This window comes from Pongo abelii, chromosome 8 (assembly GCF_028885655.2).
Source record: "Pongo abelii isolate AG06213 chromosome 8, NHGRI_mPonAbe1-v2.0_pri, whole genome shotgun sequence".
Lineage (NCBI taxonomy): Eukaryota > Metazoa > Chordata > Mammalia > Primates > Hominidae > Pongo > Pongo abelii.
Window position 1 is genome coordinate 126,108,633 of NC_071993.2, and position 15,631 is coordinate 126,124,263.

General features: G+C 40.1%; 1 protein-coding gene and 2 non-coding genes across 3 annotated transcripts in view; all 3 read right to left on the reverse strand.

Annotated features, from left to right (window-relative positions):
* EIF3A (eukaryotic translation initiation factor 3 subunit A) overlaps positions 1-15,631 on the reverse strand; it is a 49,448-nt gene that overhangs the window by 14,899 nt on the left and 18,918 nt on the right. The window contains exons 8-17 of the mRNA XM_009245839.4: positions 12,163-12,267; positions 11,665-11,763; positions 10,499-10,615; positions 10,113-10,298; positions 8,882-9,229; positions 7,861-7,965; positions 7,665-7,778; positions 1,782-1,904; positions 1,100-1,253; positions 378-562 (exon numbers count right to left, since the gene is read on the reverse strand). Of these exons, the coding sequence (XP_009244114.1) occupies positions 378-562; positions 1,100-1,253; positions 1,782-1,904; positions 7,665-7,778; positions 7,861-7,965; positions 8,882-9,229; positions 10,113-10,298; positions 10,499-10,615; positions 11,665-11,763; positions 12,163-12,267 (1,536 nt within the window). The remainder of the gene's footprint in view (positions 1-377; positions 563-1,099; positions 1,254-1,781; positions 1,905-7,664; positions 7,779-7,860; positions 7,966-8,881; positions 9,230-10,112; positions 10,299-10,498; positions 10,616-11,664; positions 11,764-12,162; positions 12,268-15,631) is intronic.
* On the reverse strand, positions 10,908-11,039 carry LOC112135327 (small nucleolar RNA SNORA19). The gene has a single exon (XR_002916625.1). It is a non-coding gene; the product is annotated as a small nucleolar RNA SNORA19 (small nucleolar RNA).
* LOC112135328 (small nucleolar RNA SNORA19) lies at positions 11,922-12,050 on the reverse strand. The gene has a single exon (XR_002916626.1). It is a non-coding gene; the product is annotated as a small nucleolar RNA SNORA19 (small nucleolar RNA).

The window sequence follows — 15,631 nt, forward strand, 5'->3', positions numbered from 1 at the left end:
CAGGGAGCCGAGATAGAGATCACACCACTGCACTCCAGCCTAGGCAATGAAGCGAAGACTCTGTTTCAAAAAAAAAAAAAAAAAGATGTGAAAATAACTGATTTAAATACATTTACATCGGTATCATGGAAGAGAACTGGGTGATAAAAATACATCACAATTACAAAAATCAGCCGGGCATGGTGGTATGTGCCTGTAATCTCAGCTATTCAGGAGGCTGAGACATGAGAATCACTTGAACCTGGGGGCTGAGATCGCACCACTGCACTCCAGCCTGGGCAACCTGGGCAACAGAGCAAGACTGTGCCTCAACCAAAAAAAAAAAAAAAAAAAAAGTCACATTAAAACAAAATAAAATCAATAAACCCTATATTCACCTTTCTAGAAAGTGAACTATCGCCAAGTCTTCTCTCTTCCTCTCTACGACGTTCTCGTTCTTCAATTTCCAACTCCCTTTGGCGTTTTTTCCTTTCCACTTCTTCTAATTTCTTCACCCGCTCCTGATACTCTCGTAGCTCTTCCTCGCGTTTTGCTCGTTCAGCGCGCTCTCTCTCTTCCCGCTCTAGACCATTGATTAGGTTACTAAGTGTGCCTCCCAGCCATATCTTCCCCCTAGTGCTAGTTCCACTTTTCTGGTATTAAACAGGTAGCATAATGTACAAGTAAAAGAATTTGAAAATAGTTTGTAATCAGCTACATGACAGAACATAGTCAAGAAAATAAGTACTACACCCCTCAACTATAGTTTTCTAATAAGATACTAGAATCCCTCCCCCATCCCTGAGCAATCTGGGATTCCAGATATAGCATCATTTAACAGCCATCATCTGGAACGTATTCCTCAATAAATGGTAATACACAGAATACGGTGATAAAAAACAAAAAGTATTAATTTCTAAAAGAACATCAAATGTGTGGGGAAATGTTGGTAGACGATGTAACAACTTCATATACAGCAAACTGGGTTCTGAGATCCAGTTAATTACAGTGCTAAAAGGCCAATTACCTTGATTCCTTATTTTCTACATAAGATCACTAAAAACTAGATCTAACACCAACCTTGCATTAGCACCCCTCCAATCCTGTTCGACCTGTGTACCTTTTAGCATTTGTTCTTCTGCCCTTCTCTGCTCCTCCTCTTCTTTTTCTCTATAGTATGTTATCCTGCGTTCTTCTTTACGTTGCCTTTTCCGTTCTTCCAATCGATTATGCCTTTCTTCTGCTAATCGCTCTTCAAACTGTTTAAGTTTTTCCTGCAATCGAAGTAACCCCCAACCCAAAAAGGGCACATTTTGTCAAGAGCAACAAACTAGCAGAAAGCTATTAGGTTTACAAAAGACTCTCAAGTGTATTAGAATCATTGAAAGCAACCTCTTAGCACAAAAACTCTAACTTCCAAATGACCATTAACTTGTCAGCAGGCCAAATTTTAAAACATTTAAATTGTTGATATTACCTACATCCAGTGGGTTTGTCTTTATACAAAATAATTCAATGGTCAAATTAGAATCTAAGCCCAGGACATTTTGATCTAGTTTTTTCATTTCTAACAAAAACAGTAAACAAAACTTGTATTAAACTATGCATTCAACTTTCACCTTTAGAACAATTTCTTTAGATGATTGTTTTGCTTATGAAATATCATCCAAAAATTTCTATTATTTGAATGACTGTTATACATAGTAACTCCATACAGAATATATCAATTTGTTAAGGGAGAACCCTTAGGCCAATACTAGAAAGCTCATGAATAAACACTTCCCAAAAATCAGCAAGCTCACCTCATAAACAGACTGCCGTGCAGCTTTGAGTCGCATTACGAATAAATCTCTGTCTTCAAGCATTCGTGACATTCGATTCTTATGTTCAAGAGCCTTTTCACGTTCTAGCTGCATTGTAGTAATCTGCAAGTACAAATATTGTGAAATTTCAATGCATCACTTTTTTTTTTACTCATTAACCCCAAATTACTGAGAAATACTCTTGAAAAATTAGAAGCTGCTCCACTGCCCCTTCTGTCATGCCATAAAAATGAAAACGTTAACTACCATCCATGTCAATAGGTCCCCAGAAGGCAATTAGGGGCAAAAGGTAGACAAAGTAATCCTGAGGCATTTAGGAGAGAGAGTTTTCATTTAGCCCCATGACACCAGGAACTTTATAAACGAAAAACTATGATACACGGACACACCTTGGAGGCACTGCAGGTTTGGTTCTAGACCACCGCAATAAAGAATATTGCAATAAAGCAAGCAACACAGATTTTTTGGTTATCCGATGCATATAAAAGTTTGCAGTCTATTAAGTATACAATAGCATGTCTAAAACACCAATGTACAAACCTTAATTTTAAAATACTGTAAGTCAGGGGCAGTAGTACGCTGAGGCAAGAGAATCACTTGAGCCCAGGAGTGCAAGATCAGCCTGGACAACATGGTGAGACTCCTGTTCTCAAAGAAAACAAAACAAAAAATACTTTATTGCTAAAAAATGCCAACAATCACCTGAGCCTTCAATGAGTCATAATCTTTTTGCTAGTGGAGTCTTGCCTCAATGTTGACGACTGCTGAATGATCAGCGTGGCAAGTACTAAAGGATGGGGTGACTATGGTATAATTTCTTAAAATAGGTAACAATGAAGTTTGCCACACTGATTGCAACCTCTTACAAAAGATTTATCTAGCATGTGGCACTAGCTGACAGTTTTTAACTCAAGAGTAGAATTTCAATTTGATCCAATCCTCTCAAACCCTGCTGCTGCTTTATCAACTACACTTATGGAATATTCTAAATCCTTTGTTGCCAGGTCAACAATGTTCGTAGCATTTTCACCAGGAGATCTCCAGAAACCACTTACTTTGCTCATCCATAAGAAGCAACTCCTCACCCATCCAAGCTTTATCATGAGATTGCAGCAATTCAGTCACATCCTCAGGTTATAGTCTTTTTTGGTTTTTTGTGGTTTTTTTTTTTTTTTTTTAAGACAGGGTCTGTCTCTGTCACCCAAGCACTGGAGTGCAATGGCACCATCTCAGCTCACTGCAACCTCTGCATCCTTCGCATCCTCCCACCTCAGTCATCCTCCCAAGTAGCTGGAACTGCAGACACACTCCACCATGCCTGGCTAATTTTCCTATTTTTTTGTAGAGACAGGGTTTCGCCATGTTGCCCAGGCTGGTCTCAAACTCCTGGACTCATGCAATCTGCCCACCTCAGCCTCTCAAAGAGCTGGGATTAGAGGTGTGAGCCACCCCACCCAGCCTATACATCTAACTCTACTTCTCTTGCTGTTTTCACCACAATTATTTTCTCCACTCTACTCATGTACCCCTCGAAGTCATCCATGAGGCTTGGAATCAACTTCTTCCAAACTCTTGCTAATGCCGATATTTTGACCTCCTCCCACGAATCACAAATGGTATCTGGAATGAAGAATTCCTTCCAGCAGGTTTTCAACGTACTTTGCCCAGATCCACCAAAGGAATCACTATGGCAGCTACAGCCTTATGAAATATATTTCTTAAATAATAAGACTTGAAAGACAAAATTATTCCTAGATCTATGTCTGGGCTGCAGAATGCATACTGTGTTAACAGGCATGAAAACAAACATTAATCTCTCTTATACATCCCTGTCAGAGCTGTCATATGATCAGATGCATTGTCAATGAGCAGCAATATTCTGAAAACTTTTTTTTTTTGAGCAGTAGGTCTCAACAGGGGGCTTAAAATATTCAGCAAACCATGCTATTAACAGATATGCTGTCATTCAGGCTTTGTTCTTTCATGCACAGACCACAGAAAGGGTAGATGCAGCATAATTCTTAAGGACCCCAGGATTTTTGGAATGACGAGAATTGGCTTCAACTTCCAGTTAGCAGCTGCATTAACCCCTGAACAGTGAGCATACCCTTCAATGCTTTGAAACTAGGCACTGACTTCCCTCTAGGTATGAAAGACCTAGTTGGCCATCTTCTTCCAACAGTAGGTCGTTTCATCTACACTGAAAATCTATTGGCTGGGCACCATGGCTCACCCCCTGTAATCCCAACACTTTGGGAGGCTGAAGCAGGCAGAATGCTTGACTTCAGGAGTTTGAGACCAGCCTGGGAAGCCTGGGGAGACCCTGTCTCCACTAAAAATACAAAAAAAAAAAAAAAAAAAAAAATGCTAGGCATGGTGGTGCATGCCTGTGGTAGCAGCTACTCAGGAGGCTGAAGTGGGCACTTGAGCCCGGGGGTAGACGTTGTAGGGAGCTGAGATCACGCCACTGCACTCCAGCCTGGGTGACAGAGCGAGACCCTGTCTGTCAAAAGAGTAAGAAAATCTGTTGTTTAAGTGTAGCCACCTTCATCAACTATCTCAGCCAAATCTTCTGAATAACTTGCTGTAGCTCCTCCATTAGCACTTGCTGCTTCACATTATACTGTTATGTTATAAAGATGGTTTTCCTTAAACCTTATGAACCAACCTCTGCTAGCTTCATACTTTTCTTCTGCAGCTTCTTTTATTGATTGATTGATTGATTGAGACAGAGTCTCCCATGGTTGCCCAGGGTGGAGTGCAGTGGCGCAATCTCAGCCCTCTGCAACCTCTGCCTCCCAGATTCATGCAATTCTCCTGCCTCAGCCTCATGAGTATCTGGGATTACAGGCATCCGCCACCATGCCCAGTTAATTTTTGTATTTTTAGTAGAGACGGGGTCTTACCATGTTGGCCAGGCTGGTCTCAAACTCCTGACCTCAAGTGATCTGCCCTCCTCGGCCTCCCAAAGTGCTTAGATTACAGACGTGAGCCACCAGGCCTGGCCTTCTGCAGCTTTCTAACCTCTCTCAGCCTTTGTAGTATTAACTGTTGAGAGTTAGAGCCTTGCTCTCGATTAGGCTTTGGCTGAAGGGAATGTTGTGGCTGGTTTGATCCAGACCAATGAAACTTTTTCCATTATCAGCAATAAGGCTGTTTCACTTTCTCACTGTTTATGTGTTCACTGGAGTAGCATTTTTAATTTCAAGAACTTTTCCAGGCCAGGCGTGGTGGCTCATGCCTGTAATCCCAGCACTTTGGGAGGCCGAGATGGGCGGATCACCTGAGGCCAGGAGTTTGACATCAGCCTGACCAACATAGAGAAACCCCGTCTCTACTAAAAAAAAAAAAAGTACAAAATTAGCTGGGCGTGGTGGCACATGCCTGTAATCCCAGCTACTCGGGAGGCTGAGGCAGGAGAATCACTTGAACTGGGAGGCGGAGGCTGCAGTGGGCTGAGATCGCGCCATTGCACTCCAGCGTGGGCAACAACCGCGAAACTCCATCTCAAAAAAAAAAAAAAAAAGAACTTTTCCTTTGCATTCACAACTTGATTAGTGCAAGAGGCCTAGCTTTCAACATGCCTTCCTCACTAAGCTTAATCATTTCTAGCATTTGATTTAAAGTGAGCGACAGGTGACTCCTCTATTCAGTTGAACACTTAAAAGCCATTGTGGGATTGTTAATTAGCCTAATTTCAATATTACGTCTCAGGAGCCGGGCACAGTGGCTCACACCTATAATCCCAGCACTTTGGGAGGCTGAAGTGAGCAGAACGCCTGAGGTAGGAGTTCGAGACCAGCCCAGCCAACATGGTGACCACCCCCCCCCCCCCACCTCCACTAAAAACAGGAAAATTAGCCAGGCATGGTGGCAGGCGCCTGTAATCCCAGCTACTTGGGAGGCTGCGGCCAGAGAATCACTTGAACCCGGCGGGGGCAGGAGGTTGCAGTGTGCCGAGATTGTGCCACTGCACTCTAGCCTGGGCGACAGAATGAAACTGTCTCAAATAAATATATATATATATATAAGTGTCTCAGGGAATAATAGCAAGGGTCAAAGACGGGGAGAGACAGAGAGTCAGGGAATGGCCAGTCGGTAGAACAGTCAGAAGAGACACAGCATTTACAGATTAAGTTCACTGCCTTCTATGAGTGTGGTTCGTGGCACCCCAAAATAATTACAACAGTAACATCAAAGATCACTGATCACTACAACAAATATAATAATGAAAAAGTATGAAATACTTTGAGAATTACCAAAATGTGGCAGAGACATGAAATGAGCACATGCTGTTGGAAAAATGGTGTCAACAGACTTGCTCAATGCAAGGTTACCACAAACTTTTAATATGTTTAAAAAAAAAATAAGAATAAAAATAATAACAATATGGGGGGTTAGGGGAGGCGTGACTCACACCCATAATCCCAGTACTTTGGGAGGCCCAGCCAGGAGAATCGCTTGAGCCCAGGACTTTGAGACCTGCCTGGGTAACACAAAAACACAATAAAGTGAAGCACAATAAAACAAGGTGTGCCTATATATAATAAAATAATAAATATGCCATGGTAATAACAAACAACATGGTTTAATTTTTAAAGGTATTTTCATCCTTAAAAACACCTGGAGGCCGGGCGCGGTGGCTCACGCCTGTAATCCCAGCACTTTGGGAGGCCAAGGCGGGCGGATCACGAGGTCAGGAGATCGAGACCATCCTGGCTAACACGATGAAACCTCGTCTCTACTAAAAATACAAAAAAAAATTAGCCGGGCGTGGTGGCGAGTGCCTGTAGTCCCAGCTTCTCGAGAGGCTGAGACAGGAGAATGGCGTCAACCCAGGAGGTGGAGCTTGCAGTGAGCCAAGGTCACGCCACTGCACTCCAGCCTGGGTGACAGATCAAGACTCCGTCTCAGAAAAAAAACAACAACAAAAAAAAACACCTGGAAATCAATGCAAGATGATATATGGCTATTTCCTTTCTGCCCTACATGAAAAAATGGAAGGCTCCAAATCAACCCAATTTGTTCTGCAGCACTTTTCTAATTAGTTTTTAATATTTACATGTTAAGAGAATTATCACAAAAATTCCAACTTTTCCTGAAAAAAAAATGGGAAGAGCTGGCAATCCTAGGCCCATTAATCTCCAGGGGACAACAATCAGATTAAACCAAGAAAAGGCTGCATTCTCCTATCACACCCTACACCGATGTTTGTCTCCTGCTTATGGTTACTTTTTTAAAGCAGATCTGTTCACTCACTTTTATTACATATTTGGTGCCGTAAGCATTTGTAAACCCTGCTTTTGTATCATTAGGTAAATATAAAATATACTATAAATTAACAAAACTATGGAATGACCTGTTTAGTCACAAAAGACCACATAGTACACAATTCCATTTATATAAAATGTCCAGAATCAGCAAATCTAGAGAAAGGAGTAGTTTAGCGGTTGCCTAGGGCTGGGGTGGTGGGGAAGAATAGGGATGACTACTGCTAATGGGTTTAGAACTTCTTTTTGAGATGTGTTTTAAAATTAGATTGTGGAGATGGCTGCACAATTCTGCAAGTAAAATGAAAACTATGAGTTGTATAAACATGCCATACAATTTACCCATTTAAAGTGTATATAAAGCAGTTTTTTGTAAAATGGGCTTTTCATCAGTTGTCCTTTGTTTCCAAGTTTTGTTTGTAATCTCTATTGTGAAATTTTCCATCTTTCTAGCAATCTGTTCATAGGCAGCCATTAGAGCACCATTTCTAGCAGAAGAATACAAAATAAAGCAATTCTGAATCCTTGGTTCCATTACTGGCAGAGGATTTTATTACAATCTAAAAATATTACAATTAAATTAAAAACTTACTCTTTCTTCCTCTTGTTGCTCCCACAGATCCATGTCTTTAATTCTCTGTTCCTCGTAAGCGCTCTTTATCAAAGGAATTTCTTCCAAACGTTTGGCTCTTTCAAAATAGTCAATCTGAATGACACGAAAATATACGTAGTTTTTAAAAATCTCTCTTAACTTGGTATGTTAAAGGTTTACCAATCCTTTCATTTACCTTCTTTTCTTGATTCTTTAGGCGTTCTTGAAGTTCCTTCTTTTCTTTCTCCAGTTGTTCAACCTGTTTAGCCATGATAAAATCTGGATCCAATTCCTCAAGGTCCTGAAAGGTAATACAAATGCACAATTGTTAATAAGGAGAAACAAGCAATGCCTAACATAACTCACTGCTTTCTAGAATAAAATCCTAGATTGCTTTTATTGTTACAATGGGTGATAATTTAGGAAATGTAAAAACATTATACAATAGCCTTATTTCCATTTGACCATAAGGAAAAAAATATCCATACATCTTTTTCTCACTCCTCCAACCTACATCTACCCAGACTCTACTAAATAGTGTAAGCAAACCTAATCCAAAAACCCAAAATCTGAAATGCTCCCAATTTTAAAACTTTCTGAGTACCAACATGGTGCCACAAGTGTAAAATTCCACATCTGACCCATGCGACAGGTCAGTCAAAATGCATTCAAAACTTTGTTTCATGCATAAAATTATGTAAAATAGTGTATAAAATTACCTTCAGGCTATGTGTATAAGGTGTCTATGAAACAGGTCACGTGTGGTGGCTCACACCTATAACCCCAGCAATTTGGGAGGCTGAGGCAAGTAGATCACTTGAGGTCAGGAGTTCGAGACCAGCCTGGCCAACATGGTGAAACCCTGTCTCTACTAAAAATACAAAAATTAGCCAGGTATGGTGGCAGGCGCCTGTAATCCCAGCGAGTTGGGAGACTGAGACAGGAGAATCACTTGAATCCGGGAGGCGGAGGTTGCAGTGAGCCGAGATCACGTCACTGCACTCCAGCCTGGGCGACAAGGTAAGACTCCGTCTCAAAAAAAAACACAAAACTTCACAGAGCAATAAACATATGCTTATTCACAGATTTAGTCATGACCAGCTGTACTAAAATGCATGAAATAACCCAGTAAGCCAACAAATGGTAAAGGACTATGGTTCTAAGAGTACAAAATACCTGGATAAAGCTAATTTTTTAATGACTAAGATGCTACGTACTTCAATATCAATATCTTTGAATGCTTTGGCACCCAGTTCTGTTTTCTTGATCTGCTCCAAACGCTCTCGGACAGTTTTCTTTTTGATTTGTTCATGTTCCTGTAAGATACGCTCCTTCTCTCTCTCCTTTGCTTCCTGGCGCAGCCTCTCTTCCTCAGCCTTCCGTACTTTCTGGAGTTCAGCTTCCCTCTGTTCCAATTCTTCTTTTTCACGCTGAATATTCAGACTCTCAAGGCGCTCTTTTCTTTCCTCAATTGTCTGGCGGCGAGCCAGGATCCGCTGGTGCTCTTTTCGTGAATTTTTAAGGTATGCAGTAACAGCCAACTGATGCTGTTCTTCTTTCTCTTGCTTCAAAAACAAATGAATTTTTTTAAGTGACCAAAATTAACATTCTCTGGTACTAGGCATCAAAGAAATTACAAAATAATCCTGATGCACTGCCTTTCTATGTGTCTATCCAAGCTGTTTGTTTTCGGTATTAAATGCTATGGTGTTGCTCCTATTCGGTCTTTTAATAGCAATGATGCAGCTAAAGAAGCTCTCCTAGCTAAAACAACTTTTCTCTGCACCAAACCTACCTTAGGTGTTCATTAACAGAGCTCACAAACAAGAAATAACTTGTTACAGGCAGTGGCTCACGCATGTAATCCCAGCACTTTTGGGAGGCCAAGGCGGGTGGATCACTTGAAGCCAGGAGTTTGAGACCAGCAAGGCCAACATGGTGAAACCCCCTCTCTACTAAAAATACAAAACATTGGCTGGGCACGTGGTACGTGCCTGTAGTCCCAGCTACACAGGAGGCTGAGGCATAAGAATTGCTTGAACCCAGGAGGTAGACATTGCAATGAGCCGAGATGGCGTCACTGCACTCCAGCCTGGGTGAGAGTGAGACTCCATCTCAAAAACGAAAAAAAAGAAATAACTTAAGCAGGAGGGAAAAATCCAGTCACTGTATTTCACTATCTGAGGAATCTTATGTCCACTCTGTTGTTTCTGTAATATAATCCACCCTGTTACATTACCTACACAGAGTAGTATTTTGTTCAATGGAAGAAAGCTCAATGATTTGTGTATTTGATCAAATAACAAAACTACCAAGTACAATTCTATAGGAAATATATCATAAATCCCTTCTCTCAGATATTGTCTCAAACCTTTTTGTGAAAGACAGGGCATGGCGTAAAGAGTCCCTCAAAATTTCTGGGATTTATTTCCCCGGGAAGATGCATACCAGTATATGAGCTGGTTTAATGACTTCAAGTGCTTTTGCAAGTACTGAGGACATGGCTGTCAGCTGGTTTCTTATCTGCTCTGAAGGCATGCTTTGCAAATGAGGACCAATCGGAGCATCTTCTCGAGTAGCATAATTCAAATCAGATCCAAAACTCAGGGTCCGAGAAGTGTGATCAATACGAACCTTTGAAAATTAAATTAAAAATGGTTAAATCCATAAGCATGAAGTCAAAAAGTAACAGAAGAATGTCATATACAAAAGCTGGAAAAGTTCACTCAGTAAACTTTAAAATGATATCACTGTACCAAAAGCTGAGAAACAGAAGATATGTGTCTTTCTAGCCCTCAAGGGCCTTCTCCTGTCTCCTTACAGCACATACCTACCTGCAAGTCGCAATGCCTGGCTGCATCTACTATGGCCCGTTCCAGTTGGAAAGCATCAACAAAAGGAACCAAAGAAGTCAAACGAGAAAACTCAATGCTCTGATAAATCTGTGACACCTGCATAGAAAACAAAGGGTTAATAACACTAGCCACTATTTATTCAGCACTTTTTATGTGCAATCTCATGACAGTCATGGGAAGTAGAAGTTATGCCAGAGAATTTATGTTAGCAGTACATTGTTAAAGCCAGAATGCTAATCCCAGACTATCGACTCTAAACTCCATGCTTTGAGAACCATTATCAGACTATTCCTCAAACCTATAATCTTTTCAAATCCTAGTTGTCGTAAAACAAAAAAGCCTAAAAACCTGCTACTTACCGAATATATTTAAACACTTCTTACAGAATTTTTGTCTGAAGGAGACTGGCAGCATTACTATTTATAGTTATACTGCTAATTAGCCTTCAATTATTTGTATAGCACATAAGAAATAACACTACTCACATAAACAAAAGAAAGCAGGTCAATGAAATGTGCACAAATACTGAGATGAAAATATAATAAAACGCCCTCCTTCCCAAATGAAACAAATGGAAAACAAAATGGAAGCACTTACTTATTTAAGCACCTGGACTAAAATATATGAAAAGGCTGTCTCATTCACTCATGGTGGGAGGGTCTATTAATCCAGGCTTCTGAATAGCTATTAAAGCTTTAAATCCATAAACCCTATGACTAATTCCACTTCTTATGCCACAGAAAGTAATAGAAGTATGCAAAGATACATGTATGAAAGATGCTCAATGCTACAAGATTTCTAACAGGAAAAAAAAAAATCTAGGAATACAGGTTTTCATCAAGAGAGTATGAATAAATACACCACAGTACCTTAAATGGAGTAAGGCAGCCCTACATTACTAACGAGGAAAAATGCCCAGAGACAGTGTTCGGCCAAAAAAAAAAGGGGTCCGTTACAAAATATGTAAATATAAGGATTCTGATTTTCAAATTAATAAATAGACTAATTTTTGGCAGGGGCAGAACTTGGGGAGGTTCTCACTTCCTAGGCAGTTCTAGGAACTTTTTCCAGTTTTTAGATTTTTCCAGTTTTTAGTTTCATGATGAGCACATACAATCACAAAACTTTAATTTTTTTATTTTTACCTGCTGCAGAAGGCGGAGGATGGTGTTGTTTTGCAGTTGTGGCACATACTGCTGCAATTCCGGTTCCTTTTCAGGTTGTTCCCTAACCCAGTTTAGAACCTATAAAATCCATTAAATTGAAAGAGAATCACACTTTCTACGTAAGAGATACTAAAACATCATAAGAGATACTAAAACATCAAAAACTCTTGTTTTTTTAATATACAAAAACATCATCCAATGCAAAGAAATACAAAATGTAACATGAAGCTACTGATACTTGTTTGAAGGTGACTGGCAGCAATGGCTAAATTAGTCATGCTGCTAATTAACCTCCAAAGGTTTGTTTAGCACAACAGATATATCTTTTCTCTTGAAATAAAGAAAAAAGACAATGAAATGTGCACTGAATTCCAACACATAGGACAAAACTTCTCTCTTAACAAATATGAATACAACCCAAAACCGCAATAAGGCCAACTCTGTGGTAACAACCAGAACTTAAATACAAAGGCTTACCTTTGTGACTCGCTCACAGAGTTTTAATGGGTTAAATTCCACTTCAAGCCAATTGTAAAGGTCTTTCACTTCTGGGACAACATATTGTAGTACATTAAATCTGACCTACAGTAAGCAAAACAAAAGATGTAACTGCCAAAGGAAATTTTCCAACTAAAATTCTGAACTTAGTATAAATGATAGCATTGGAAATCTGGAAAATGATTTTAAAAATCATCAAGCCTCAACCTCCTCTAAATTTACCAAAAATGAATCCAAAGTACAACTATGCTGGGTCTTTTGCCCTGCACTATGCACACTAACCTACCGTGAAAAGCCCCACAAGTATGTAAAAAGGAAATGAAACTCGAAAAAACACAACTACAACCAATTGAATATTCACAAAGACAACTACTGTGGCCAATAGAATATTTTATTACCAATAACAAGGAAAATACCAGTTTTACTTTTATATAAGTTGTCACACAAAAATTATCAAGGCAGCACTATTTCTAATAGCCCCAAACTGGGGAGAATGCACAAACTCATCAATAGGATAGTGGTGTGTTCATAAAATAAACAAAAATGCTCAAAAAAGAACAGCTACATAGAACACATGAATAAATCTCACAAACATAACTGTGAGAAAAGAATTTCACATATCACCCCATTTATATGGACTTCAATTTTACCATGGAATATGTAATTTTTTAGGAACTGTTAACCCAAGGACAAAATAACCGCTGGGACAGAGCAAAGCACAGAAGTGTGTACCCATAGAGAGTGGGTGACAAAACTGAGGCAAATATTGGCAGATCGCATCCCTAAGCAAGGAGGGCGTCCACACATGCGAGCACTCAGGTCTAAGGTTAACTCTAATGTAAAATGGGTACAAGGCTGAAACCCTACAACATTCTAACACTTTCCCCTTATAAGCATCCATATATCTTTACTGCAATAAGGTGTGGTATATGAATACAAATGAAATTCCCTAACTTGGAATCTGCCTTTAAGAGAAAAAAAAAAAATTCCCAGCTCTAATTTCATTCCTATCAAGTTATTTTAGATTCTTCATGTAGCTCCCCTTCCGAATAGGGAAATGTGAAAGGCTGCCATAATCTACTAAATTATATTTCTCACTAAAATACACAACTGGTTTACTTTCTGATTTAAAAGTCACTCTTAGGAATGTTTGAGTCTTTTCCTGAGATAATGGAATCACTCTGTCTCATAAATTTGGTTATGGAAGCCTAACGCTCAGGTATTGACCTTGGATATATGGTCAACTCAAGAAGTTGATAAATGCCTCTTGGCAGTCAGCTAATCCATTCACTTGACACTAACTGGTATCCTTCTAAAAGTCTACACTCTATGGGCACAATGAGGACCCTAATCTAGATGCCCTAGTTGTTGGTCCAATGCTACCCATCAGTGATCACCGAATGACTTGCTCACAGAGTTTTAGTGGCTCAAATTCTACTTCCAGACAATTGTAAATGTCTTTCGCTTCTGGGACAACATATTGCAGTATATTAAATCTAAGTCTAAGAGATCACCGTTTTTTTTTGTTTTTTGTTTTGTTTTTTTGAGATGGAGTCTCGCTCTATCACCCAGGCTAGAGTGCAGTGGCACGATCTCAGCTCACTGCAACCTATGCCTCCCGGGTATTCTCCTGCCTCAGCCTCCCGAGTAGCTGGGATTACACGCATGCACCACCATGCCCAGCTAATTCTTTTTTTTTTTTTTTTTTTTTTTTTTTTTTTTGTATTTTTAGTAGAGACGGGGTTTCACCACGATGGCCAAGCTCGTTTCGAACTCCTGACCTGAAGTGATCCACCTGCCTTGGCCTCCCAAAGTGCTAGGATTAGACGTGAGCCACCGCGCCTGGCCAAGATCACCTTTAACAAGGTGACATGGATTATCCTTCCAGCGTGGCACATTTCTTCAGCTTTAAAAATTAGAAGCAAATTTTTTATTAGCAAATGTTTTACTTGCTAATGAAACCTCTTTCTCAAGACACTGCTGCTGCTTTATTAATACATTGAGTCCTACATCGGTCCCATAAACAGAAAGCTGAACTCTGTGGGCAGTGGCAGCAGAGAAAAACATGGAGGAATACAAGGTAGAAAAAAAGCTGCTCTGCAGGAATTCTTTGCAAAAGTTAACTACAAAACGAATCTGCATTACTATGTCACAAAAGAAAATTGCCACTATCTAGAAAAGTTATTTGTTCTTACTTAAATTGAATACTGCAGAAAATTTAGGCCTTTTATCTAGCTTTTATCAGAGTGAATATAGGTGTTTCCTCAGAATACATTTTAAAAATATCTAAGAGAGCCTGCCATTATCTTTTTGATTTCTTTATTGCTCTATTCATGAATTAGGGACTGTTAATGATTTAAACTCCGTTTTTGGTAAACATTCAGCCAAGTACTTATCCCTCTTTCTCTTATCCCAAAGTAATCTACTGGAGGTGATTCTAATAACCAAGTCAGACTGTTATGATAAGAATCCCTAGAATCTCAGCTCCCCTAGAATACAACTTCTGCCTTCAGTTTCACTTGCTAGGCACTTAACAGGCACTCAACAAATTTCCACTGAATGGAAGATTCCATCAATGTGAAACACTAAAAAGATACACAAATCTGGCCGGCACGGTGGCACACCCATAATCCCAGCACTTAGGGAAGCCGAGGGGGATGGATCACTTGAGGCCAGGACTTCGCGACCAGCCTAGCCAAAGTGGCAAAATCCCGTCTCCACTAAAAATACAAAAAACCACTGTAGTGGTGCGCGCCTGTAATTCCAGCTACTTGGGAGGATCACTTGAACCTGGGAGGTGGTGGTTACAGTGAACTGAAATCGCACCACTGCACTCCAGCCTGAGCAACAGAGCTAGACCTTGTCTCAAAAAACAACAACAACACGTCTTAGGCTCCACACTCTAAAACTTTTGTATTATATCTGCTGGGAAAACCTAGAAATCCGCATTTTAAAAAGTATTTCACATACAATTTCACTAAATAACTCTAATTAGGTCCATACTATTTAATAACATAAAATGAAAGTTTAAAAGAGAAAAAAGTTGAAAATATTTTAGTTCTTCAGACATTGAACATCAGACACTGAAGGTAAGTCTACCTTACCCTCTCCCCTAGTGATCTGGTTTGGATCTGTGTACCCACCCAAATCTCGTGTTCAACTGTAATCTCCAGTGTTGGAGTGTGGCCTGGTGGGAGGTGACTAAATCATGGGGGCAATTTCTAATGATTTAGCACCATCCCCCTAGGCCCATCCTCATGATAAGAGTTCTCCCAAGATCTGGTGTTGTTTAAGTGTGTGGTACCTTCCCCCTCTGTCTTTCTCCTGCTCCAGCCATATAAGCCATACCTGCTTCCCGTTCCCCTTCCACCACGACGGTAATTTTCCTGAGGTCTTCCCAGATGCAGAAGCCACTATACTTCCTATACAGCCTGTGGAACCATGAGCC